Source organism: Lutzomyia longipalpis, chromosome 2 (assembly GCF_024334085.1).
Source record: "Lutzomyia longipalpis isolate SR_M1_2022 chromosome 2, ASM2433408v1".
Classification (NCBI taxonomy): Eukaryota; Metazoa; Arthropoda; class Insecta; order Diptera; family Psychodidae; genus Lutzomyia; species Lutzomyia longipalpis.
The window spans coordinates 14483953-14511128 of NC_074708.1; the positions used below are offsets into that span (position 1 = coordinate 14483953).

The 27176-nt window shown below is 35.1% G+C and overlaps 5 protein-coding genes across 11 annotated transcripts in view; 2 read left to right on the forward strand and 3 right to left on the reverse strand.

Annotated features, from left to right (window-relative positions):
- Positions 1-27176, forward strand: part of LOC129790857 (uncharacterized) — a 679906-nt gene that overhangs the window by 429364 nt on the left and 223366 nt on the right. The gene's annotated exons all lie outside the window — the stretch shown is intronic.
- On the reverse strand, positions 324-5607 carry LOC129789219 (phenoloxidase-activating factor 2-like). The gene is made up of 3 exons (XM_055825866.1): positions 5300-5607; positions 975-1214; positions 324-910 (listed from the first exon to the last, which is right to left on the reverse strand). Exons 1-3 carry the CDS (start codon positions 5605-5607, stop codon positions 376-378), a joined length of 1083 nt encoding a protein of 360 aa, XP_055681841.1. The 3' UTR covers positions 324-375.
- LOC129790887 (mitochondrial import inner membrane translocase subunit TIM44) lies at positions 1357-11243 on the forward strand. Of its 5 annotated transcripts, none has more exons than XR_008750639.1 (6): positions 1357-1482; positions 1675-1767; positions 1833-3125; positions 5156-5889; positions 6339-6514; positions 10407-11243. XR_008750639.1 is itself a non-coding variant. In XM_055828712.1 (3 exons), exons 1-3 carry the CDS (start codon positions 1480-1482, stop codon positions 3033-3035), a joined length of 1302 nt encoding a protein of 433 aa, XP_055684687.1. In that variant the 5' UTR covers positions 1373-1479; the 3' UTR covers positions 3036-5233. The 5 variants fall into 5 exon arrangements, 2 of the variants coding, with proteins under 2 accessions (XP_055684687.1, XP_055684689.1); XR_008750637.1 differs by having other exon boundaries at positions 1373-1482; positions 1672-1767; XR_008750638.1 differs by having other exon boundaries at positions 1373-1482; positions 1672-1767; positions 5161-5889.
- Positions 8449-9199, reverse strand: LOC129790949 (uncharacterized). The gene is made up of 2 exons (XM_055828804.1): positions 9065-9199; positions 8449-8877 (listed from the first exon to the last, which is right to left on the reverse strand). The coding sequence occupies exons 1-2, from the start codon at positions 9125-9127 to the stop codon at positions 8518-8520; spliced, it is 423 nt and encodes a 140-aa protein (XP_055684779.1). The 5' UTR covers positions 9128-9199; the 3' UTR covers positions 8449-8517.
- The window catches only part of LOC129790854 (TOX high mobility group box family member 3-like), a 108866-nt gene continuing 93346 nt past the window's right edge, over positions 11657-27176 (reverse strand). For 2 of the 3 annotated variants that reach the window (XM_055828657.1, XM_055828656.1), the window contains 6 exons: positions 20840-20920; positions 20329-20625; positions 18970-19212; positions 16297-16442; positions 14098-14181; positions 11657-13984 (listed from right to left, as the gene is read on the reverse strand). In XM_055828657.1, the coding sequence (XP_055684632.1) occupies positions 13918-13984; positions 14098-14181; positions 16297-16442; positions 18970-19212; positions 20329-20625; positions 20840-20920 (918 nt within the window). In that variant the 3' untranslated portion in view covers positions 11657-13917. The remainder of the gene's footprint in view (positions 13985-14097; positions 14182-16296; positions 16443-18969; positions 19213-20328; positions 20626-20839; positions 20921-27176) is intronic. The other variant, XR_008750634.1, reaches the window with a different exon arrangement.

Genomic DNA, 27176 nt, shown 5'->3' on the forward strand with positions numbered 1-27176 from the left:
AAAGTTCCCTTGAAAAAATTGTTTTTTATTTGCTAAGACACAGATCATGACGTTCGTAGGAAGTGACTCGTGACTATCAATTTGTCACGTGACAAAAAATACTAATTGGAAAATATTGAATTAGTCAAATCGGTCAAATCACAAATTCTAATAACAAAATGATCACCGATTTCTGAGTTTAGTTTAGAGGGTAATAAAACTTTGATCAACATCCATTTTCCCCTGAGAATTCTTTGATTTAAGTCCTCAAAGCAACCCCTATTTCTTTGAAACCTAGCTCTTTGCTTGCCTTTGGTTTCTACAGCAATAATTTTTCAAACACATTTATGGCTTTGATAATAAAATAATTTATTGCAATATTAAGTATAATATAAATTATTCAAAAGTAAAACTTATTAAATTTTCTTCAATCCAATTTTCAAATACTGAAACATCCGTAAAAATACGTGGTTCATTGCACTTGAAACCCCAAGAAGCAACACCTGCTAGAAGTGGGGCACCTCCGTGCCTTTGACACACTAAAAGATTCCCACCCTGTGCTTTGCATGTTCCTGGGAAGTCAGTAACAGCACAGAGGAAGCTGATGTGAAGTTGAAATCCCTTTCCTAGGCGTCCCTCTTTCAAGACAGCTTCACATAGATCAGGCGACATCACGTTGAGTGGTACACTTGGGCGATTACTATTCAACTCTATTGCAAAACACGATGTATCCTCATCAGCAATGTCCACTTCCTGTGCCAATTGTATTGTATTGGCATATTGAGGAATTATGAGAGCTTTATCCCATTTTATTATTGCAATATCGTTGAATCTCCCGCCGGAGTAGTAGCCATTGTGCTTAATGATTTCACTGAGAATCCTCTCATGACCCATTGTTGTTCTTATGGAATAGGATGTAGGATATTTGCTTCTATAAGAAAACAAGATAATTAGTCGTGGGGAATCAATGAAAAGGAGAACGTAAGACAACTTACGCGGTGACACAGTGTGCTGCTGTAATTGCTGCAGTTGGAGTCAAAATGGCTGCACCGCAAACATCAGGAAATCTCTGTATTGAAAGTGAGAGGAGCCAGGGAAATTCATTGAGGCTCTGTGGTGCTCTATCTTCGAGTGTATTATCTGTAAATCTTGATGCTGATGAACAATTTGCAGGAATTGGTAGGCGTAAGTTGTTGCAACATGTTTCAGTTGGAAGTGCGCATGATTCTCTGGAACTAAGATGTAATTCAATTAGAGATCATTTTATACTGATTAATTTAATCCTTAAAATAATATTTTTTAAATGTCGGAATTTCGTACGACATATCTTAAGAACATCTTATTCAAGTAGTAACCAAAACAGCACAAAGTTTTAATGGGTCGAACAGAAGAAGCCTGTCAATTGTTTCAATTGTGTGTGCTAAACACGGGGGAAAATTGCCCATTTCCCCACGATTTTACTGAAAATCTCCATGAATTTGTGTATTTTTGCGTGATAAAATGGTATGTAAACCCCTTCATGTGTTTTTAAAAGTTAAACATTAAGAAAACACAGCAGTCTTCCATTGAATTTCATGTAAACAGTATTTTGTGCAATTTTTAAGGTTATATTTGTAGTCTCCGGACAAGGTCTCATCACCACCGATGATTTCCAATAAGAAATAAATTGTGCAATAAAACTTCTCTTTGCAGCAGACCATGGTGAGAATGTCTACGATACGCACAGCGGTGGGGCTACGAAAACATTTACTTAGCAAATTGCCCGGCAATGTTGCGGTATCGACAGATGTGAGTGACGTAATCTCCGTAAAAAACATTCGTCCGGGAATGACAAATATTTGGCCTTTTTGCAGAGATGCTACTCGCAGCAGCGACCCGGGTTCTTTTCGCAGTTCATTGAGAATATCAAGCAGGAGATGGAAAAGAACAAGGAAATGAAGGAGAGTTTGAAGAAATTCCGGGAAGAGGCTGAGAAATTGGAACATTCAGATGCCCTCAAGTCGGCCAGGCAGAAATTCAATACAGTCGAATCGGAAGCTTCAAAGGGTGGTGAGGCACTACGGGAAAAGCTTGATAGTATCAAAGAACGCGTGCATGATGTCCTGGAGGAGGCTTCCAAGTCAGATTTGGGCAAGAAAGCCAGCCAATTCAGTGAGGAGCTCTCCAAATCAGCTCGCGGGGTGTCGGAATCCATTGCGGAAAAGGGTCAGCAAATTGGGAAAAGTGGAGCCTTTCAGAGTATCTCTCATGCCACGGAAGCCGTCAAGAAGGAGATTAGCACACAAGGTATGGCTGGGAGGGTGTACAGAAGTCCAGCAAATCTCCGGAAACGCGTGGAAGTTGCAGCAGCGAGTACAGAGAGAGTCTATGAGGCAAATGACGATGCCAAAGGCATTGAACTACACAAAGATAGTAAATTCTACCAATCCTGGGAAGACTTTAAGAATAACAATGCCTACGTCAATAAAGTCCTCGATTGGAAGCTGAAGTACGATGAATCGGAGAATCCCGTGATAAGGGCATCACGTCTCCTCACCGATAAAGTCTCCGACGTGATGGGGAATCTCTTCTCGAAGACAGAACTCTCAGAAACACTCACGGAGATCTGCAAGATTGATCCGAATTTCGAGCAGAAGCAATTCCTGCGTGACTGCGAAACGGACATTATTCCCAACATCCTCGAGGCCATGGTTCGGGGGAATTTGGAAATTCTGCGCGATTGGTGCTTCGAGAGTACGTACAATGTGATAGCCACACCCATAAGTCAAGCCCAAAAGGCTGGCTACTACCTAGACTCCAAGATTCTTGACATTGAGAACATCGACCTTGCCATGGGGAAAGTGATGGAGCAGGGTCCAGTGCTGATAATCACCTTCCAGTCGCAGCAGATAATGTGTGTGAGAGATTCGAAGAATTCCGTCGTTGAGGGAGATCCCGAAAAGGTGATGCGAGTCAACTATGTGTGGGTACTGTGTCGAGATCCCAACGAACTCAATCCCAAATCCGCCTGGCGTCTCATGGATCTCTCCGCAAACAGCACGGAACAATTTGTCTGAGAAGCTACAACGGAAAGTCTTTGAGGAAATCAAGCCAAACGTGTATATAGCCCCATAGTCCTGCCTCGGGAAAAGTGCTTTTTGTTGAAGGTTTGTCAAAGGAATAAAAAAAAGGTATAAAGTTGAAGGATTTTACGCGAAAAAAGATGATTGATTTTTTGCTTTTCTTCTAAATTTTTGCAATAGATTTTTATTCTTTATAGTTTGCAAAAAAAAGAAGGATAGGCAAGAAGTTCTTGGACTGGAAAAATCAGTGCAAATAAAATTATTTTTAAACTTTTGTGTGGATAGAAAAAAACCAAGAACTTTACGTTCTTGTGTTGCTTGTAAACAACCACTAAAATTGACAAAAATCAGCGGAAATATGATCGTTTTTACGAGAGTTACGAGACGATAAAAAACAATTTTAAAGTGATTGTAAAAGCTTAGAGAGAGAATATTAAAATATGGAAGATATGAGTATCTTCTAGTTAAGTGCTTTTTAGAATTTTTCAGAGGTTACATACCTTTCTCTTCATCAAGTTAAGTCTTTTTAACAAATTAAAATTTTTTCTGGTTTATTGGTTGAGAAGAGCAATAATTTCTTTTGCTTTTTGCTAACAATGAACGTGTTTTTGTCAAAAAGACATTTTTAGCAAAGACAATTCGTGTTCTTGAACTGAAATAATTAACTAATTTCAAGCTCTCAGTCGTTACAAAATTAGTTGACGATACAATTTTATTTTAAACCGGATTTAATCTTCTTTTTTGACAATTATGAAAATTCATACTCGCCGTCAAATGAGATAAAAAATTAATTAAAAAAAATTATTTCACAAATACTTTCATGATCATTGAAAATTCATATTAAGTAACTAACCCTTTTATAACCAGTTAAGGAAAATTATATAGAAAACAGTGGGCGTAGAGTGAATGTTTGAGTGTGGTAAACACCTGAAGTTCAAACAGTTCAAGTTCGGTTTTTTTTTCTTAAAAAGCTAAAAGATTTTATTTCCAGCCTTAAAACTAAATCAAATTATTTGAAAAGAGCGGTTTCTAAATGTCAGAAAAAACTGTCACAAGTTAGAAATAAAATGTCAAGAAAAGTCAAAAACGTTAGGAGAACAAACGTCAAATCTTCATTAAGAAACAAAAGTTTTTGAAAAAAAAAAATTTAACGAACTTTTAAGCGAAAATCTAATCGTGCGGCTTGAAAAGACTAACTATAAGAACTTTCTTTGTTATAAAATTAATTACAATAGTTAGGTGAACAAAAGAGTTCGATTCTGTCATAAACTTCTCTCCAAACTAGAAAGTTGTTATAAGATTTTAAAACGTTCTGTTCGTGTTCTAAAAGAAAAAAAAAATCATTTAGAATGTTCCTTAAGGGTTTCTGGAAAAAAATTGTTTTTTTTTTTTATTGAAAGAAACGAACTATGTATTAAAATCTTGCAATATTTTTCACAAATTACGAAATCTTAAAATTCTAAAATTGTAGAAAAAAATATTTTTCACGGAATATACCTTAAAAATTCTAATTTCTTTTTTCAACAAATAACAGGCAGAATTTAAAGAGCATTGGCTTTATACGGAAAGTTTGTAAAAGAAATAATTTCGCACAAACATGCAAAATAGCTGATGCCATAAGCCAGGCCCATTTTGCATCTCGTCTCAATATCCGGCTATAAATTTACTTAATAATAGAGTAAGAAAAAAACCAAAACAATCATTACTGAAGCTCAACACTAATTCATCTTTTAACTTCTTCATTGAATTTCTTATTAATTTGTTTTCATTTCGAATAAATTAATTTATTCTTGTCTCGTTTTGGGAAAATCCTTATTACGTATTTTATGTTAAATTCTTCTCTCTAATCCAATTAACTCTTCTCTCAACCTTGACTAAATAAGACTAAATCAGTCATTTGAAGCATTCAAATGAGTTTCTAGGAAAAATGAAGTTTTTCCTTTGATTTTTGTCCGTTTTAAGGGAAGCTTAAGCAAACACATTAGTTTGAAAAAAATCCCCAAATTGCACTGAATTTTTCCACCAAATCACAAAAGTAATTCAACTTCAATCTCCTTTTAACATGTCGGATTTCCTTTTGCAAATCTTTCACAAACAAAAAGCAATTTTTCCAGATTAGAAGGGATAATCTGTCGTCCGTTGGGAATTGTTGGTTAAAAAAAAAATTTGTACAAATTGTGACTGTTATTGAATGAATAATGAATACAGAACAGCCCCCAGAGGAAGTGCAAGAAAAAACACTTTTTGGATAAACTCACTTTTCGTCACTGTCAAACACAAAATCCACCGGAGGATCATTACACTGGCACTTGAGGACGCACGAACAATCACCCGCGGGGAGGATTTCTTGACGCTTCACGGTGCTCTCGATGCGTTTAGCTGAACGATTTTGCGCGAGGGAAGTGGTAAAGTTGGGATTTAGCCACCAGAATTGCCCCGAAACTTGTGCCAAAGCACACCAAGGGGCGACAATGGTGATGAGAATGAGTGCACGAGCTAGCATGGTCAGGCAGAAACTGAGAGTTGGCGTCAGCATTCGATCAACTTTAAATCCAGGCAGCAGCATTTCATCACAATACGCGCGTCCTTGACGCTGCGTGGCGGGCGATGTCTTGAACTTGGAGCGGGGAGCTTCCACCACAACACGTGCTGCCGGAATTTGCTTGCAAGCACTGGGCAAGGGGGGATCGCAGAATGTAGGTCAGTGTGCAATTGAATGTGTGTGGAGGAACCCTCTCGAGAATTGCCAATAAGTTTTGTGATTCACGCAATTGGATCGAATGCAAAAAAAATTCCCAGAATAATTTAAGATCTCAAGACCAAACGACAGCATGATCAACATTAATTTGTGAGTATCCTCTTCAATTGATTTCTCATTTTTCTTTTGTTTTTGGGACTTTTTGAGCATAAAAGAAGACTTTTCGTCAAAGAATCTCCCACAATTTGCGTCATATTGTGAGGTTTCTTTAACATCCTATTTTCATTAAAGAAAAAACAAATGATTGGATTTTCTTTTCGCAACATGATTTACTGGCTTTGATTGTGAGTCATTTGAAATTTTATATAATACCTCGTCGTTGGGTAATTAACATCAAATTACCGTTTACGAGGTCTTTGCCCATTTTTATATTTATTTGTGTGAAAAGGAACTTTTTTTATCCCCAAACAAAACGGAGATGATGAGGTTCGATTACCTCGCGCAATTTGCAATGGATCAGTGTTCCGTGGAAGCTTCGGTGATTTTTCTTTTCGAGAATATTCCTCAACCACAAATATTCATTTTTGTTCTTCTTTTAGCTGTGTGTGTTGTGTTTGTGTACCTACAAATTAACTTCGCACTTGATATTCTTATTCTAAAATCTCACAAAGAGTCAATATTTAGAGTTACTCTACGAGAATGATGGAGGGGAAATTACCTACAATACTGCGAACTGGTTAGGAAATTCCACCAAATGGAAGTCTATTTACAGTAGGTAAGCATAGAAGATGAGGTGGATCGGGTGTTTTACATATATTTCCTTTGCATATAACGCGACTTAGCATAAAAAATAATTCTTTTCATTATTTTTTTCATCATTTTGAAATATTTCAATTTTTTATGAAATTTTAAATCTATTGCAAAATGTTTCAATACTGTCTCAATTAATTAAGTCAATCATAACGCGTCCAGTTATAAGAGTTGGTGTCCCACAAGGTGTAGAAGTTTGTTTATGCGTTGCGATGCGATTTGTGAGCAGAATTAGTAGACTTTGATTTTTTTGTGAAATTCGGCAATTTGGTGGATAAAAATGGTCATATCTCTGGGTCTATAAGACCTACAGAAATTTTTTGACTAGTTTTGGAAAGGTATTAAAACAGGCTATAAATTGACATAAATTTCAATAATTTTCAAGGTCACCTCCAGAACACAAAATGAAGATTTTTTATTTTACAAGAACATTTTTTGGCCTTTTTCGTCTTGAAGAAATGGTTTTAGAAGTTTTTGATGTTCTAGAAAGTTGTAGAGTTTTGCAAAACCTTTAATTTGATACCAAGTTGAGCGAAATCGGACAAGCCGTTCAAGAGATATGGTTCTTAGAACTTTTCAAATTCAAGAATTTTTCAAATGGCTATATCTTCTAAACGGCGACATAGATTTTCTTCATTTTCGGACTGAAGAAAGATATTGAGTCAGGCTACAACATATCAAAATTTAAAGGAAAACGATAACAGATGTTGGGAGATATGGCCCCTTAAAGTTAGGCAATTTTTGTTTTTATTTTTAGCGCCTCTTGCGGATGTTTTTGAAGCTTGAAATGTTCTAGACAGTTGTAGGGCTTCCCAATACCTTTCATTTGATACCAAGATGGTCAAAATCGGTCAAGCCGTTCTCGAGTTATATCGAAAAAACACTTTTTGCTTTAGGCCGCCATATTTGCTAAACCGCTTGACCGATTTTCAAGTATGAATTATCGATGAAAATGTCTCACTGAGCTCTACAACATACTAAAATTTCAGACCTCTAGCTGTAAGGGAAGTGGTTGACGGTATTTCAAAATGGCGGATGGCGGCCATCTTGGATTTCGGAAATGTGAAAAAATGAAATTTTACACCCACATTTCTATAGAAAACTTCAAACCGGAAGTCTCTATCAGTTACCGTTCTCGAGTTATAAAGGAAAGTTCGGGCCAGAGGCCGGCAGGACGGCCGGCTGGATCAAAAATTTTCCACCACCATTTTCGTTATGTGGGATGTCTAAAACGTGCTCATACCAAGTTTGAGCCCGATCTGAGGTGGTCGGTTTTTCCGACGATTACAATACTTGGTGTTGGCCACGAAGTGGAACACCAACTAATTAGGCTAAATGTTTCATTTGAAATTAATTGATTCTTTATTAATCTTCTTTGTTGAAAATTCCCGTTGACTCTAAAAACTTTTGGGAAAATGAATTTTAATTCTTCGGAAAATTCTCTTTTCAAAATTTTAGTGATTTGTATCAATAATAAAGAAAATCGTGGTGTTTTAAAGGATGATGAAATTGGATCTTGTAGACGCAAAGTGAAAGTTTTGGACGAAGCTGTGAAGATCAAGCAATTTCTTTGTTATCAGCCGCGTTATTCCTCAATCCGGAGAAGGTTTTCTATATTTGAGATGTTTTGTAAGATTTTTTTCACCTTCTTCCCTAAAATTGAACCCCTTTGTAAAGTTCTTTACTAATTAAAAACTAACATAATATTTTACCTTTAAAAATAGTATATTGAACTCACCTTGTGTTAAAAAGAATTAGAACAAATCTTCAAACATAAAAAAAACTAATTAAACTTCGATTTTTCTTGAAAGCAACCTGACCAACACACCGTCCATGAAGATGAAACCGCAAATTTTTAATAAGTCTGCTGGACTCAAATTAAAATTCCATGAAAAGACATTGTTTTTCTGCGACATAATTCTTTAATCGGCATTAAATGAATATTTTACATCGTATTTAATCACTTGATTACCTGCTTGAAGTGCTTGAATTGCTTGAATCGCTTGAATAGCTGTAATCAAAAATATCTAGTTCTACATTATACATTAGGTGTTGTAGAATCTTCTGATTGTATTTTATCCGATTCTTTCTAAAATCTTTTGCCGTCTTGATAATGATTAATTTGTAGCCTAAAGGAAGTTCGGTCATTAGCTCCCCTCGATCCATGATTTTAAGTTCCTTCAGGGTATCTTCCAGCATGGGAATGTCCTCTTCGCCGAGGCATGCAATTGCGTCCACGTTGTTTATTTCGTGATGCTCAAAAAGTGCCCTTATTGCACCTGGAAGTCTGGAATATCCCATACACTGGGATGCCAAATTGTAGGTCGCCTAGAACAGGAAAATTTACAGGAGTTTATAACAAAAATAAATTTTAATTGAAAAGTTAATAATGAGCTAAATGAGAGAAATAAAAAAAGAGATCTTAGACTCCTGTCAAGTTTGTTGTTAACATTTTTTTGATATTTGGGAAAGCTTTATTTGGGCAATCTTGATTGAAAAATAAATCTTTACTCACCTCTGCTATTGCTCTATCACTCGGATACTCAGTCTGGCGATCCTTATTACGACTGGCGTCCATCACTTGATTTGTTAGGTACTTTTTTTTTAACTTGAGGAAAATATCAATCCAACTCCTTTGAATGCTTGTAAACAACTGACGACGAGTGACGACGGGATGGTTTGAACACCGAGCAAGGAACATTCCGTGTACCTACCGTCAAAACCGAAGCCGTCCGAAATTCGAACCGAAGGGTAGCGTACATGTGTGTGTGCATGCATGCACATTTATTTTGGCACGATATTTTGGCTCATTCCATGGAATGAGCCAAAATATCGAAATTTGTGTGATTTTGAACATTTAGCGTCTGATCGTAAGCCTTTCGCGTTTTTTTGTGGGTCATACGCAGACCTAAACATTAAACTTTTTATTTCCCCAATTTTATATAAATTCGATTGTTTTTCCTAGTTAGAAATACATGAAATTCACGCAGAAGAAGGTGAAGAAGACATTTTGCCTAAAAAAAATGTCCTTTGTGAGCATTTACAGAATAAATATCGTGATAAAAGAGCGCATGTTTCAATGTTTCACGTGGATGTGAAAGGGTTAATTTATATTAGTGGAAAGCTACAACTATGTCTATTCAGAGGTAGTGGCCAAGAAGACGGTGGAACAGCTTAAATGCATTCTTAAGTTTTATTCAGAGCTTTCGACACTTCTGTGCGTCTTCTTCAATGATCAAATGGTTAATTGTTTTTGCTTGGACATTGTAAATTGTCTGTATTTGATGATTATTTAGTTTTTCAGCGTAGAGGGATTCTCTGATTTTAACTACAGATTGAACAAACAGTATGATCGTTTCAGTCAGGATTTTGTGATAGACTAAAGTCATTGATAGTAAATGATCATTCGTTATTCAAAGAATATGTAAAATGCTTAGATATTAAAAATTCTGGCGCAACTGGATATGATATTTTCCGATAATTTGAGCTTTTTCCCAACTCTTAAGTGACTTTTTTGCCCCACTCTCCCCTTAAAGCACGAAAAATTCAATTTTCTATTAATCAGATCACAATTTATTTTAATTTCGCTTTTTTAACACTAATTACTGTTTATAAGAATTCTTCCAAAAGATTTCAAATGCAAATAAAAACATTTTTTTCATTTTTTTTATTTTTCAATGATTCAAAGATTTTTTTAGAGGAATTCGTTTCGTTTCTTTCTTTCTAATTTATTAACATATTTTTCCACAATTGGCTAATTGTTTGAGTAATGCAACTCGCTGAGTCCAAATGTTATGAACCAAATTCCTATTTTAAAATATTAATATTTTTAACAATTATTTTCTTTTTGTTTTCAGGAATTTGGTTCATAACACTTGCACTCAGCGGAATTTAATCAAACTTATTGGTAAAGCTCATCTCGAAGCCTTCGTTGTTATGATAAGCATGATGTTATGTAGAAGCTACAGTCTTTTTGATATGTATAAGTTGGGCTTGCATCCTGGCAACTTCCGATGATATCAAGTCGTGGACGAGTTTCTAATGCTGTCCGTTTCAGGGTCTATCCAGACGAGCCACAGACGGCGCATTTGGTTCTTCACCACCACACTAAGGGAGCTTCCACTACTTCTTGCGATGTTGTGATCATCGTGATGCATCATATTCTAAAATCGATGTAACATACAGCCCTGAAGATCAACCCCCTCGTGCGGCGTGGATTTTCATCGATGGGCCCACGGAAGTGCAATTGAAGGCAAATAAAGATGCGCCGCCTCATTATATGGCCCCTGGGCAACTCCAATCGCCATAAGCTGAAGATAATTGGATATTCCCTCATCAATTCCCTTATCACTGTCTGCACTATTCCTCTCGCTCTCTCCATTGTTGTTGACACTATTGAAATTTTTATGGAACGTCTTGCAGTAAAAGAACAAAAACTAACTTACCTTGCTTCAGGAATGGGCTTTTATAGTCAAAAAGTATCAGCTTAAACTGCCCCAGTGTGAATGTTTGGAAAAATTTGGATTATAAGGCAGTTTTTAATGGGAAGGGTTACTAGAGATATCGAACAAATACATTAAAAGCTCGTTGTAAAGAATCCAAAAAGCAATTAAAATGTATTCAAACAAAGATTAAATTGTAACTAGAAGTTAATGAGGATTGAAAGAGAATAAATTCTGTATACTTCTCGAAAAGTTTTGAATATTTTCTTCAATTCTGAGCCATTCTGGGGGGCTAATTCGGAAACTTATGCTTGAATTGTCTAAATTTCATAAAAGTCCGTATATTAAAATTACCTATAAATAATAAAATTATATTTTTTAATAAATTCTTTGCAAATGTATGCAGTATTATAAATCATTTCAACAGTCATTGCTTATAATGTACAAAATTTAAATTATTTCCCGGAAGCTCTGAGAAATCCATCCGAAGGGATGAGTGAGGGGGGAAAGGGCGGCGCATACATTGCTGTGGAAGTAGATGAAGAAGGAAATTCCATGATGATGAAAATCGATTTCAATTTTCCATTTGCGAAAGACGAATTCCGCGAATTGCAAAGATTTGCGGGGGATGAAACGAACTGTGAGCACAATTTCAAAAATTTCACTCTAATATTGATGAAATTTTATTAATTATTTTAAATATTTATATATACATTTTTTCCGCTATACTGCGCAAATTTATTTTCTTTCTCATTTCCAATCGCATTTCCTTTCCTCTCTGTCACTTCATTTCGCGTAAAAGCTCTCATCTTGCTGAAATTATCTCCCTTATCTTGCGTCTTCTTTTTTTTGTACAAAAACTAAAGAAAAAAATGCTGCTCTATAGATAAAATGAGATTGGTTTCAAGTTCTTGCGATTCTTCTTGCATATTTTCTTCCTTTATTATCTTCTCTCTTTTTTTTGCTTCCCATTTTCAATATTGGTTTTCTCCTTCGTATCGCATCCTTCACTACGACTTTAAATCTTTCTCTCTAGGTTTTTTTTTTTAATAAGATATTTCTGTGTAGATTTTTTTTAATCCCTTCCTAATTCTTTCCACTTTTATCTACTCAATTATAGCGTTTATCGTATATTTTATTCCTCATTTAATGAATATATAATTTAATTAATATTTTTTATCCTGCTGTTTATGTATTTTTTTTCTTTCATTTCTTTACGTACGACAGAGAATTTTTTTTGTTTGAGAAAATAAAATATTTTCATTAATTGCAAATAAAAAGAATTTAATGCAATTTTGATGTTTTTTTTTTGTTAATTTTTTTCGCAGAAGAATTTTGTAAAATTATGAAAAATATAACAAAAAAGAAATTATTTTTGTCTTCTAAATTTTTTTTTGCAAAATTCCCGGATTTTTTTGCCATTGCTTAGGAAATTTATAATATTTACAAAATACTTTTGCCGAAAATCTTTGTTTTCTCTATTTTTGTTTTTAATATAGAAGAAAATCTATAGGAAATTGTCTTCATTCTTCACTCACTCTAACTCACTATAGTCTTATTATTTTTATTTTATTATTTTCTTTAACTAATTTAATTCTTTCTCTTTTATTTCCATTTATTCTATGATAAAACTATTTTCTTTATTACTTTTTTTTATTTCAAATATTCCTTTCTTATGGAACTCCTTTCTGGCAAATATTTTATTCTTTGCAACTCTTTTTTTTTCTCCTCTCATTTAAAAAGGATTTAATTAAGAAATGGGCTTCTCTAAAGAATCTTCAGCATCAATTGGCTCAGAAATATATTGATGATTCATCTCAAAGGCATTGAGATCTCAAAATTATTTACATCACTTTTTTTTCAATGTCCCAAAATCTTTTTTTTTTAAATTTATATTCATTTTCCCAAAAAAAGATTTATTTTTCATATTTTTTTTGATCAGAAGATTGCATGAAATTTTCTTTCTAAATTCTTTTAAAAAATATTTCTTTGTCTCTGGTGAGAGAAATCCTAAATTTTCTCACTTAAAACTTTAAGGAGGATATTGAAAAAAATATTGGTAAAAGGATCCTATTACTTTGTAAATTCTAATTTTATATAATTCAAGAATAAAATAATAACTTCCAATTTTATTTCACTAAAATTACATTTTCCTTAAATTTTATTAAAAACTTTTTCTATACACATTTTCTTTTTCTTTTATTTTCTGGAATAAAGTCGCACAACTGTGGACCCTCAATGTATTTTTTTTTCAAATTTATTTTCAACTCTTTCAAGAAAAAAATTCTATGGCAATCACTTTTGTTTAATTTTATTTACAAAATTTCTATTATAGAGAATAAATTTTTCCTTCTTCTACAGCGAAGTTTGATTCCGAGATTTTCTTTTTCAAGCTTTTATAGATGTCTCTTTTTTGGGTCTTTACGTGAAAAACTATAAAAATAAAAGTTCAACGTAGTGAACAAAACAAAAAAAAAGAGTAACAATGTATTTTTCAAAAAAATGAAAAATACAAAAGATTTTGTTAATAAAATTTCAAACAAAAATCCCATAATTTTTTCCCATTGAAAGAAAAATGAAGTTTGTACTTCGAATTTGTATAAAGAAAAATTACTTTTAAAAATGAAGAAATTAAAAATTAAAAGTATTTCCAAGATTTCTCGAGGTTTCTATTTCATTTTTTTTTCACTTAAACTTATTACAAAAATTCAACACATGAAAATCTACAACGTCAAAAAAATTCATAAAAAAATTCAAATGAACGTCGTTTTATTTTGCTAGAAGATTTTCTCAATGAAGGGACAATTTTTCATTATTAAAATTACTTCAATTCTTCTTATCTCGAACGTGATGTCTTGTTCAATTTCTTTTGTTGATAAAATTTAGTCCCAAATGAAAACTAAATAAATCTAGAAAGTAGATTAATTTATTTGACGGCAGAATACGTCTGTGGCTGCTGTGAATTGGTTTGTACCCAATTTCCGAACACATCTCTGCGTTTTATTTTGTTGTTTCCAGCAAAAAAAGAAAAATATTTTTTTTTAGTAATTGTGGTGAAATTTTAGAAAATAAAATAATTTCAAAAAAATCTATTGATTGGACTCACCTGCAATGTGTTATGACACACTCATTGCTGCAGTATTCATCCTCCCAGTCTTGATTAACAATAGCCTGATTGGTACAGCCGTGCCTGCAAGAAAGAAGAGAAAAAAAAACGTTGAAATAAATCAATTTTCAAACTTAAATCCATTTATCAATTAATCATTCGATGAGTTTATTCAATATCGAAATTCACGATATATATGTACGTGTTTTTTTATCTTGCTATTGAGAACTCCATTTCTCATCCATTCATTCACCTTCCCACCCACCACCCACTGCCCTACTCCCACCCAAACCCCCCCTATATTCCAACCCTTCAGAGAAACATGTGAGTTATCTTGTTCGATAAATAGCATGTTTCTTTTCATATATTCCATAGCACAAAAAAAAGGAGTGAAAGGGAGAAAGCACACCGCTTGGTTGTGTGAGTAAGAAAGAGTAGCAAGAGGGAGAAAATTGAATTTTCCTTCATCATAAATTTCTCACAATTCAATTTTATTTTTCACAAGACGCAAAATTGAAAAAGACTCAGGATGACTTTTTTTTCTTCTCTTCTCTCTATTGCCATGTCCTTCAAAAGAGGAATGAAAGAGAGCATTAAACCTTAAACTTTGATTAAATTTAATTGTTTTCCTCATTATACTGAAGGAAAAATGGAACATCAAAATAATATTTTTGATGTCCTCAATTGCCTATTTTTTACAAAATAATTGGAAACGAAAGAGCATTTGAAGGAGCGCTAAAGAATTTGAATTTTTTTTCTCAAAAATACGCGAAATAGTAGGTAGAATAGGTTTTAGGATTAAAGTTTAGTAAACCTCTATGTTCTACTTGTAAGTATTTTTTTAAAATAAATTTTCCAACTTAAATCATTTTAATTTACTACTTCAAATTTTTAATAATTTCAAAACATTCAGATATACATTAAAATTAATCTAAAAAGCAAAAATAATAAAAATTAAATTAAATTTTAAACAAACTTTAAAGTTCTGATGAAAAGGAAAAGAAAGCCTTCAAAACGTCGTATGTGGAAATATTTTAAGGAACTGCTAAGGGTCGTAAACTATCCCCTACTAACCGCTGTCCAGTATCTTCCAAAAAATGTATGATGTGGAATGATTTTTAATAAATTAAAAGTCTGCTAATATTTACTTACTTTGAACATCAAAAGATCAATAAAAAAACCTTTTAAGACCTCAACAGATGAACGAGAAATATATCCACCCCTACAAATTATTCAATTTAAATTCTAACGGCTCTACCGCATGACAGCCTTATCCCTTTAAGGTCCATTGGGTCATACGCTGCTGACCCAAAGACTTAATTTTGAAAATGTTTGATTTTGTATAGTTATTTTATGAATAATGGGCCTGATTCAGCGACCAAGAAACTCTTGAAATCTTTGAATTTTGTACTGAAATTTCAAGATTTCAAGCGAATTTCAAGGGTTTCTTGGTCGCTGAATTAGGCCCAATGAGTCCAAATTATGTACAAACTATGTCTTTACAATCCCTGATCATTTTATGATCACAAAAGGACATCCCCAAGGACTCCCAGGATCAGGAAGGACGAAAAACGGAAAATTTTTGATTTGAGATTTTTTACAAAAAATGTTTCATTTGAGCTCAAAGGAATCATCAAAAAAATATCTTTAGTTCAATCAGCTCTCTAGAATTATCGCGGCCCTTTAACTGGTAAAGGGTAAAGCACTTGATGCTGCAAATTTTCCATGGGAAATAATGATGGAAAACATTGTATTATCTCTCTCGAACTTACGAAAAATTTAGAGAGTTTTAAGAATTTAAAACTTTTATTGATATTCTTGGCAGTTTGTTTGAAGTCTTCGAAGTAATTCATTAAAATGTGCTTTATGAGAGGAATTTTTCCATTTTTTTAAAAGAAAAACTAAAGATTTTAATGGTTTTTCTTCGATTATTCTTATCTTATTGGTATGTGCTGATTACAAAATGTTTTGTTAGTTTTTTTTTAATACTTTAAAAAGACCCTTTCTTCATTTTTTGGCATTTTTATAATTTTTTAGGACTTTATTCTCCTAGAATCGGCCTATCTGTACAGAATTAGAGCTTCAGAGTTCTAAAAAAAATTCCCTAAATTTTGCATTTTCCCCAATACTTTCCACGGTAAGAAATTTTTCTTGAGACATGGTTGCAAGATGTGAAAATGGGTGGAAAGTCCTACTCACCGAATGCACTGATTTGGGTGGTGCTCATTCGACGGGGGAGTTCCAGATACTGGCGACACCGTGTGCGGACTTATTTGACCCCCGCCGCCACCCCCAGGGGGCCCCACCATTTGATGCCCGTGCTGTGGCTGCTGCGCCGGGTGCATCTGAAAGTGAAAATGCGTTGAAAAATACCTCGACCCCATTGAATTTATTCATCCGTATGCCCCCCGTGGGAAGGGGTGGGGAAACGCGCGCGCGGGGGTGGTGCACATTCCGCGTGTTTGGTATCGCCGGTGAGAGTGACACTGAGTGCGTAATTTGCGGGCAATGGGCGTGTGAATGTATCGAAAACATTGCGATCCTTTTGGCGGGAGCAAACCCCCATTGAATGGGTGTGCAGTGCATGCATAAATGCACATCACAATTCATTGAGTTGTGCTGCCACCCACGTCAAAAGCCACCACCAACCCCTTTTTCATATCCATTCGGGGGTTAATTTTGCACGGTGTAGTGGTGAGTAAAATTCTCTGACCATTCGCGGAATTTGATTGAATACACGCCATATATGTATGTATATTCATTTCAGCGTGTGACAATTTTGGAAAATTGATTGTATAGAAGAGAAATGAGAGGGAAATTTTGTATATATACACACACAACCCACATACTCAATGGGTCATCGTCAGTCATCATTTTCAGGGACACACAATTGATGTGGAGCAAAGCTACCAAAAAAAAATATGGGATCAATTGCTTGCAATCACATTCATGGTGCTTTGAAATTCAATTTGTCCGCGAAAATGTATTTTGTTGGTTAAAGAAATTGAGGGCAACCTTCGAAGGAAATTAATCAGATGCGTCACATTACACTACAAGCACAGCTAAATTTCTTACCACGAGCAATAAAAACGATGAAAGGTACACTTAAATTACCAAGAATACGTAGAATTCTTAAGATTCAGTGAAGTCTTCAAAAAATGCAATTAAATGCCAATAAAATCGTTTCAATTCTTTCACAAAGAGACGGAATTGAGTGAGAAGAAGAAATCTTACAGAGAAGAGAAAATTTATCGAAAAGAAATCTTACGACAGAGAAAGAGATCGTACAAAGAAGAAATTTAACACTGAAGAAAAGCCAAAATGTGTTTCTTAAAAAGGTCCAAAAGCCAAAAAGGTTTTCTTAAAATTGAACATTTTCAGAGCATAAAACCAAAAATGTGGGACAAAAATAAAATTCCAGGTAAGCAATCAAAGTCAAGCTACAATTTACGAACCTAATTAAAAAGAGCTCTAAGCTCAACTTAGGTATAAATAGGGATCAGCATTCATTTGATATTAATGAGGGCGTTTTAAAGAGATTTTCATCCTGAGAGTTTGTTTCTAGTGTGTTTGTAATCAAGCTAAGCTTTGGAAAGTTTTTATAGAAGGAAAATTCATTTTCCCCAAGTCTTGCTTCATTTTGATATTAATTCAATTTATTTAAATAATTTTAGATTATTTTCTGAGAATTTTTGCGAGGAAAATTTTCTCTCCGAGAGATGGAAAAGTCTGTAAGACAAACAAATTCAAGATTCCCTGAAAATCAATCCTTAAAAAAATATTTTTCTGTGAAAATTCTTCGATTATTAAGCTAAAATATCGATTTCTAATTAACTAATTTTCCGTGAGGTTTAAGACAGTTTATCACATTTTCCCCTAAACTTTTTGAATAATTTTATTTACGATATTATACGTATTATGTAGGTATATCGATAAACCAGAGAACCCAATGAAATTCAATTTATTACCAACGAAAGAAGCTAAATGAAACATTTTTCTCTTAAATAACCTCCTCATCAGCACAATACCATAATATTCTTGGCAAGAATAACCGCAGTTAGTGGGTCTTTTATGATTATGGCGTCAAATGAAAACCACATAATGATTTTTCTGCTATTTTCTCCCAAATAATAATCATTCAATTTGCAATTGAGATTTGGCATTGTATCTTTTTGGCGCCCATATTGCCCAAGAATGTCTAAAATCTTTGTTTTTCTTGTACCTATTTGAGCCATTTCAGTTGAAGAAAACAATGGATGGCTATTGCACTTTTAATTATTCCTTATTTATTCATTTTAGCTCTTTTTTCGCGCTATTTTTCATTGATGGGGTAATTTGTTGCACACCGTTATATACGGAAGTAACTTTGCGCGAAAAAAAATTCCTTCAAGCAATTCAATTAACTTCAAAGGGGAATAATTTACATGAGACGGAAGGTGTTCTGAATTTTTCTCTTTAACGGTTTGAGGATACTATTTTATTCAGCACACAGCTCAGCAGTGGGAAATTATATCAAAATAAAAAGATTTAAGGGCAGAAAAGTGCGAGAAAAATAAAAATTCAGGACAAGTGTACAAAGAATTTTTTTTTTGCAAGCCTATGAGTTTCTTCGGAAGTAGCTCATTAAATTAAAAAAAAAACTTTGGTATGTTTGTGGGGGTGGTAGGTGTATTAAATGAATGCAATTTCCCATGCACCACCACCCACCCATTCCCATTTGGGGAGAGTGAGAAGTGTGAGATGTTTCATGATGCAAATATGGGGAATGTCTGAGGGTGCCAAGTGGTGTGTCACTCACAAACCATCCCCTCCCCACCCCCGTTCGCCCCGCCTTCCTCCCCCGAAAACACGCGCACTCATTCGACACCTTACCTGTTGATTCATATACTGGGGCATGCCACCCATTCCCATCATCCCCCCATTCATGGCGGGGTGATTCATGGGATTCACATGGGGCGACTGCTGCTGCGGCGGTGGCTGCTGCTGATGCGGCGGTGGATTCATTTGTCCCATCATCGAACCCATCGAATTCATTTGATTCATCATCGATTGCTGCTGCTGATGCGGCAGATGTGGATTGTGGTGCTGCATTTGCAAACTCTGCTGCATCATGACCTTTGATGAGGAATACGAGATGTTTTCCGCACAGATGAGCCCAAGTTAGCACACAATACAAGACGTACAAAAAAAAAGAGAGGAGAGAAAATCAAATATTGACAATTAGTAAAAATTCACTGAATCAACTTCTATAAATGGATAAAATTCCTTCCACAGCAATTTCTGCAGAAAGTTTTAAAAACAAAAATAGACTGTCAATTTGGAGAAATCTCGAGAGAGACTGACGATGGTAACCTTGAGGATTTATCTGTTCTAGCAGTTTTTTTCAAGGATTGCGAACATGCCGTGTAAAGAGGAGAGGGAAGCCTTCCAGGTAGTCCCTCATTGTAAATCTCTTCATTTTAGAGGGGTTGCTTCTTCGCACTTTTTTCTTTGGTAGTTTAACATTGGCCATGATCTTGTCTGACACGATTAGTTTTCCCTTTGTATATATTCTGCACGCAAAAACATTGAAATCCCGTATAGTAGATACACAGAGGGAGGTGATTGAACTGCAACTATCTATCAGAGTCACTTGTATGTCTTTTAATTTTCTTTGGAACAAATTATTCACTAAAATTTAACAGAAAATTGAATTCATTGAATATCGCGGAATTTTTTGGGTTTCGCAGATAAATTTTCGCAATCAATGATCATAATTTTAGTTCTCATCTTCCCTTAGAAGACTCTTCTAAATAAACTCAATTTCATGAAATGATTTTCGGATTTTGCAGAACATTTTTGAGTTTTCTAGAACCCACGAAATCTATTTCTTATATTGTTAGACAAGATACGAATTTTTCACATTCTGGGGAATGATTTTGAGCTTTACAAAGCTTCTTGAAGTTCTAAAATCTTCCTTTCTCTCATATTAAGCAGTATGATTTTTTTGCAATCAAACCATTTTCCCCATACAAATTGAAATCTTGAATTTTGTTCTAATCTTCCTGCTCATCTTCGTATTTAATCAAGTATAAACATTTAAAAAAGAAACATTGCAGTTCAATTTTCTTCTGTAGAATATTTAAAACATTTAAAACACTTTTCATACAACGAAACCTTTCCATATAGATGCGGTTGATATGAGAATTCTTTGAAAAAAGAAAAAGAGAATAAATCTGTGTGAAGACCCACCTGTTGATGCTGTGGGGGCGACTTGTAGGGTGACGAGTAGGGTGGGTAGTGCGGAGATGGAGCCTGATTCGAGGGTGGTTGCTGCTGTGGCTGGGGCTGCTGCTGCGGCGGCTGCGGCTGCTGTGGACGAGGCAAATGTGGACTCGTTTGGGGCGCCATAGATGGTGGTCCAGCACCCATAAGGGCACCACCCTGCTGCTGATGCTGCGGCGATTGCTGAGTCACCACCGGGCCACCCTGCTGTTGGGGCTGCTGATGAGGTGGTGACGGGTACTGACCCTGCTCTGAGTCACTTCCCTATATTTGGCATTGAGGGGATTCCCAGAAAATTAGTAAACCTTTGTTCATCACACCAATAAATGGTGGGTACTTCCACATCTAACAATTTCACGTCACTTTTGCATTTATTATACTTTTCCACACTCACAAACAGCTACAAATGCTTCGTTGAATGTTGGCAAAGTGCCGTATAATTTTTAAATAGGTAAAAATATTAATGAAAATTGCTCACCTTTGACACTAAACTTGCTCGATAGGCAGCGAGAGCTTTCAAGTACTCCTTCTTTGCGGCTTCAGTTTTCTTCTTGTACACCTGTAATAAAATAAAATATAATTTATATGGAAAGTTTTCACTTGAGTACTTATATACTTTTTTTTTTTAATTTTCCACTCTTTTCACCACACTCTGTGAAATTTTCCATACAATAGAGGACATTTTTCACCCATTGTAATTCGAGAGCCCTTCAACAGAGTCATTTTGGATTTTTTCCAGGGTACTCTTAAATAATTCAGCGCTAAATACCATCAGATGTAAAGAATTTTTCTTTACATTTTTTTTTCGAAAAAAAAATGGTTAAAGAGAGGAAGTTGAGGGGATAAACCAGCAAAAAAAATTCCACAAAATTCACACACAATTTCTGGCTGTGTTTTCTTCTATATTTCTTTGTTCAGCAGAGCATATAGCATTTTGGTCGTTTTGTGTGTTTTTGAGTCAACAATCTCATAAATAATTTATATTTGCGACATGTAAAATTGTATTTAAAGAGTACACCACAGCGTGGAAAGGAACACTTGAAAAACGGTTGGAAGAAAAAGGGAAGAGAGAGAGAAAGAGGAGGAAAATTCACAGTTTATGTGTCTAATGTGTGAACATTTTGTAAATTTATTCCCATGTGCCATTAAAAAAAAATAGAAGAATAAAATGTGGATGAAAAAGTGCCACTTTTATGGCAAAACTATGATACTCTCTGTGGCACTTAAGAGACTTTTCGAGCTCCTAAATCAAAATATATATAGCACAGAAAATAAGCTGTGCAACTTTTTGGAAATTCATTGATAAAATTTACATAAAAGCATTCCTCATAAAATGATTTTATTTTAGAGATTTTTTGCTGATAAATTGATATTATGATGGATTTTTGTTTGCTTTACCTATATTTTTTCCTTTTATCTCCCCAAAACCCTTTCTGTGCAAAATATGTTGTGAATAAAAAATTTCATTCCTTCGATTTTTTTTCACCCACTCTTTTCACCCCAACATTCACCCACACTCAGCTCCATTGCTCCACTTCGCAAATTTTTTACTTATAAATATTCATGAGGAAAATATTAAAAATATTTTTCTTCCCTCTTCGACATACAATTTTTTTTTCACCCCTACTCCATTGCTGCTTCTAATACATTTTTAATGTATCAATGGAATGCAATAATATAAAATGTAGGGGAACATGGGGCAATTTGTTAGTTTTTTGGGAAAAACATTTTCCTGTTTTTCCTGAAAATATTTGAGTTTTCTCATGACGACTATCATATAGGAAATTTTCCGGGCTACAACTTTGTCTCAGACGATTTTTCTCTATCTCAACGGGAAAATGCATTTTCAGGCCATTTTCCAAACCCTTGCACATTTGCCTGTTTCAAAAATCATGGGGCAAAATGTTAGTTTGCGTTTTTTGGCCTTAAATTTCAATTTTATGAATTTATTTCATCTAGACACTATAAAAGCAATTGATAATAAGGTATTTGTGTAACAATTAGAAATTTTTTTTAATAAAAAAAGTACAAAAAATAAAAAAAATGAAAAATTTATGAAATTGCACTTTTTATTTTTTAAATAATTTTATATTAGTAATAGAGAGTAATATAACATGCTAAATTATAAGTATTAAGTGTGCCGACTGGAAAAAAATAAAATAAATAAACAAAAAAAAAGTTAACAGCCTTAAAAACAGTTTCTAACATTTTGCCCCAAGTGGTACTTTTTAGTGTCAGTGTTATACGGGAAAACCCGGAAATTTTTTTCGGAAAATTTAGACTAAATTCGTGTTCAGCAATAGTTACTCTATCAAAAAATGCATTTGGATCAAAAAAATTACACAGAAATACGCCAAAATACGATATTGAAATGAAAGGTCAAAGTAACTTTAAAATTCGAAAAATTTGTTTTTTAAATAAATCCCAAAATATTAGATCAATTATTATAAAACTTTATAGGCTTAGTTAGAGTTATAAAAGGTACCTTTTGACTAAATTAGAACAATTACGAAATAATATTTACTGAGATATTGGAGATGTGTGGTCTTGATTTTCTAACATTTTGCCCCATTTCCCCCTATATATGTATATTATACGTGGAATTTAATAATTTATAGAAATTTGTAAAAGAGGGTATATGAGAGAGAAAAGTTGCTTTTTTTGTATAGTGCAGAAATTTCTCTTAAATTAGTAATTTAAGAGCATAATAAATTATTTCATTTTCAATTTTACTTTTTAATCCCTATATATTTCGCAGTATTTGCAATTAATTTGTAATTTAATGTAATTTAATGCCAATCATATAAAATTAATTGACATTTATGAGATTTCCTTTGAATTAAAAAAGTAAAAATAAAAACGTTTATTTAAATTTTCATGAATGATGAATTTCGATTTCCAATGATGCATTAAAAATAATATTATTCGACAGTCATTAAGTTTAAAAGCATGGAGGGAATATTCAATTAGTTTTTTTTTAAGCAGGTTCTTTAAAAGAAACATAATGTAAGAACAACGAGAAAATATTTATAAAAATCATTCACAATTTATTTTAAATTCTTTTTATTTGAATGTTGAAAAAATTAAGAGAGGTAAATTAACAAAAAGACTAATTACACGTTGTCAACTGTTGTCCTGGAAACAAATGAAAAGAATCTAGGTCACAAATGTCTGGATTTACATTGCCTTAGAAATTTAACAAAGTTAAATCCTTTTAACAAACTTTATAAATACAATTTACGTAGGTACATGACTTACGAACTCACATATCCGGTTTTATTCATAATAATAATAATAATAATAATAATTTTATTTCAAACACAATATAGGGTCATGCCCTCTCACATGTGCGTGGCAGGTGGAAAAAAAAAAAAAAAGATTAAAGAGAGAAAAAAAAAATTATACAAAACAAAAAAAAAGAGTTTTACAGAGAAATTTATAAAGAAAATAGAAAAGAGAAAAAGAAAGAAAAAGAATATAAAGCATCAATGCCCAGACTGAAAGTGCCTTTTTAGAGCGTTCATGGAACGGCGGCAGTCACGCGGTAACGCATTATAAAGGGAGACGCCCTTTACAAAGAGCGTCCGATAAAAGCATTCAAACTCAGCCCTCGGCACCAAGTATCCCTGAACCCTGGCAGAACCCCCCCTTGTCAAGAGAGAGGAAAGGTATTCTGGGGTTTCGGTTTCAATTAGGCGATGCAAGAAAATCAGGGCACGCATCTGGAGGTACGATTCAAGATCGCAGCCTGCAAACGCGTCCCTGAAAGGTGAAATGTGATCGCGAGGTCCAAGTCCGTGAATGTACCTGACACAATTATTAAATGCTACATGAATCTATAATCTTTTTTGCATTAAACGATAAAAATCTATCCTACTTGGAAATTAGTTAACATGAATGTTGAATAAATTCTGTGTGAATAAGAAACAGTGAAAATCAATACTGCTGTGAGGAAATAAAATCACCATCTATTCACACATTTAAGGTAATTTATTGCACAAAAGTCGTTGAAATAAATGAAAAATCCCCTCATATTCATTTCGCAATAAATTAATAAAATTATGGCTTAGGAATCTTGACTATAAATTAATAAATTACCCAGCTTTTATGCTTGAAATTGTGAATTAAATTAACATTGTTTGAGGGTGGAAAATCTTCCTCTGGAGGAGCTTATAAAAGAAGAACTAGAGCTATACCTAACACATTTCATTCACCTTGTCCTGTCTCACTAAATTACAAGTGAAAATTCTCCTGTGTTGGGTCGATGATTGAAGGTGGATAGGCGTTTCTGTGTGCGTATTTGAATTTCATAGTGGAATATGCAAATCAGTTTCCGGTTCTCAAGTTCGTGTTTAATTACACAAAGAGAGATATAAAAGTTGGGGTGGAATAATACTAAAAGAGGGGGATGAAAAAAAGACGCCTTTATAGGGCATGATGAAGGTGTATTGCGCGGAGGACGGGGATGGATGACGGTGGAAGAGATTGAAGACACTTTTATTTTCTTCTCCATCTCCAACATTGCGCACATACACCCTCCTTCGATGGTTTGTTTCACAAAAGAATCATAGAATGATAGAGGTGTAAGATTGAAGGAAATTTCTCCATCTACCTTTTGTTCCATGGATTACGTTTGAACTCCTTTTTGGAGGGGCAAAAGAATTTTATGAAGAGTGGCGGGAAAATGAGAGGTAGGTAAGGGGAGAAATGAAAAACTGGTGAACATTTTGCAGAATGCCAGCAGAAGAACTGCACCCCCAGAACCGGGGGAGAGGAAACTCAAATTCTGCATACAGGAAGCATCAAAATTCGTTAAGGAGTTCGGTGACCGACTGGCTATCCTCAGGGCCGACAAAGGCAACAGAACTGTGATCATGAACCAGACCGACTACAGGGAGAAGATGAGGGCATTGGTTCAAGACACCACGGTGTACAAAGAACTGAGCCGTGATCCCACAGACGGGCTGAAAACAAAAAACAATGAGTATGTACTCAGGCTATACGAACAAGAGAAGATTGACCTGTTTGAAAAGCACAGATGTAGCACGTCGGCGGCTAACGCACCAAGAATCTATGGACTTCCTAAAGTCCACAAAGAAGGCGTACCCCTCAGGCCAGTAGTATCGTATGTGGGTAGCCCCGTGTACGGTCTCGCAAAATACCTCGCCATCACCCTCAGCCCCCTCGCAAATAGCCACTACAATATAAAAAACTCAGCTGAGCTGACACACTCCCTGGCAGGCATGAGACTCCCGGAGGGGCACGTCCTAGTGAGTCTAGATGTGGTATCCCTCTTCACAAATGTCCCAATGGACCTGGTCTACAATGAGGTCGAACGAAGATTCCCGGAGCTCGAACCACACACTCCCCTCGAGAAGATTGAACTCATGAGGCTTCTGAAGTTCTGCCTGGGGGCAGCATACTTCTCATACGAGGGCAAAATCTACCAACAACTCGACGGAGTTGCTATGGGATCACCACTAGGCTCCATCGTGGCTGACATCGCCATGCAGAGGGTGCTGGACACCATCCTGGAAGCGTCGTCACTCCGCATCGAGTTCATCAAAAAGTACGTGGATGACCTACTGGTGGCGGTACACGATGACGACGTCGAACAATTAGTGAATGTCTTCAATGAAAAAGGGCATGGAAAAATTAAATTCACCATCGAGCGTGAGCTGAACGGGGTCCTTCCCTACCTTGATTTCACGATTCATCGCGATGCCAACAATGTCCTTTCCACCGTATGGTATTCCAAACCCACTGCATCTGGAAGGATTCTGAACTACAACAGCTTCCACCCAATGAACACAAAAATCAATGTTGCGAGAAATTTATTGGCTCGTGCACGGACGCTCACTACAAAGATAGGGATACGCATCGATTCCAAGGTCACAACAATCCTAAGAAGAAATGACTTCCCGGAGAGAGTGATCAGGCGTCTTTGTGCTGAGCCACCGAATGTACGTCCACAATCCCGAGCTTCTCCAGACCCTGATGAGCGTTTCCACACCCTCACTTACATACGCGGAACATCGGAGAAGATGAAGAAAACCATCGCTAGAGCCACGGACATACGTGTATCTTTCCGCCCGGCAAGGAAGGTGGATGAGTTCTTCTCTAAGATGAAAGACAAGATCCCACTGATGAGACGGGCGAACGTAGTCTACAAAATTCCTTGTTTGGGATGTTCGAGAAGCTACGTGGGCCATACAAAACAGCTCCTAAGAGATCGGGTAAGACAACACAAAAATGATTCAAGACATCCCGTCAGGAAGAGAGAAAAATCATCTCTCTGCATACATGCTGCCGACACTGGACATACCTTCGATTTCCCTGCCACAAGAATCATTGACACCCACAGATGCACCTCCAAAAGAAAAACCTTGGAAGCACTTCACATCAGGAAAAATATAAACGAACTATGCAACAAGAGAAATGAAATGTCAACGACACATCATGTATATGCTTCATTGCTGCAAGATGCATGAAGGGGAAATTGTTGCTTTTAAGGGGGGAGCATTTTCGGAATTTTGTATAATAACCGTTGCAACTGCCACCAAATGAGAGTGTTTATGTTCTGTGCTCTGGGAAAACTTGAGAAAAACCCGGAAAAATATCCCCATCCGGTCATTATACTGCCTGAAAGAGAAAAAGAAATTGACGGAATCCAAAAATAGACAAAAATTGTAAGTTAAAAAAGAAAATAATCTAAATTCATTGTATTGAAATTGAAAATAAAATCTCCTTCAAAGGACCACAGAAGAAGGCGAGGTGATTCGCCGAAAGCTCTGGTAAAAATTGTGTTTCTCTCG

Coding starts and splice junctions, on each gene's coding strand:
- LOC129790887 (XM_055828712.1), top strand. Junction 1,768..1,832: donor ATGTTGCGGTATCGACAGAT/GTGAGTGACGTA, acceptor GCCTTTTTGCAG/AGATGCTACTCGCAGCAGCG.
- LOC129789219 (XM_055825866.1), bottom strand. CDS start 5,607: ATGCTGCTGCCTGGATTTAAAGTTGATCGAATGCTGACGCCAACTCTC. Junction 1,215..5,299: donor GTGTTTGACAGTGACGAAAA/GTGAGTTTATCC, acceptor ATTACATCTTAG/TTCCAGAGAATCATGCGCAC. Junction 911..974: donor GCAGCACACTGTGTCACCGC/GTAAGTTGTCTT, acceptor GTTTTCTTATAG/AAGCAAATATCCTACATCCT.
- LOC129790949 (XM_055828804.1), bottom strand. CDS start 9,127: ATGGACGCCAGTCGTAATAAGGATCGCCAGACTGAGTATCCGAGTGAT. Junction 8,878..9,064: donor GTGATAGAGCAATAGCAGAG/GTGAGTAAAGAT, acceptor TTCCTGTTCTAG/GCGACCTACAATTTGGCATC.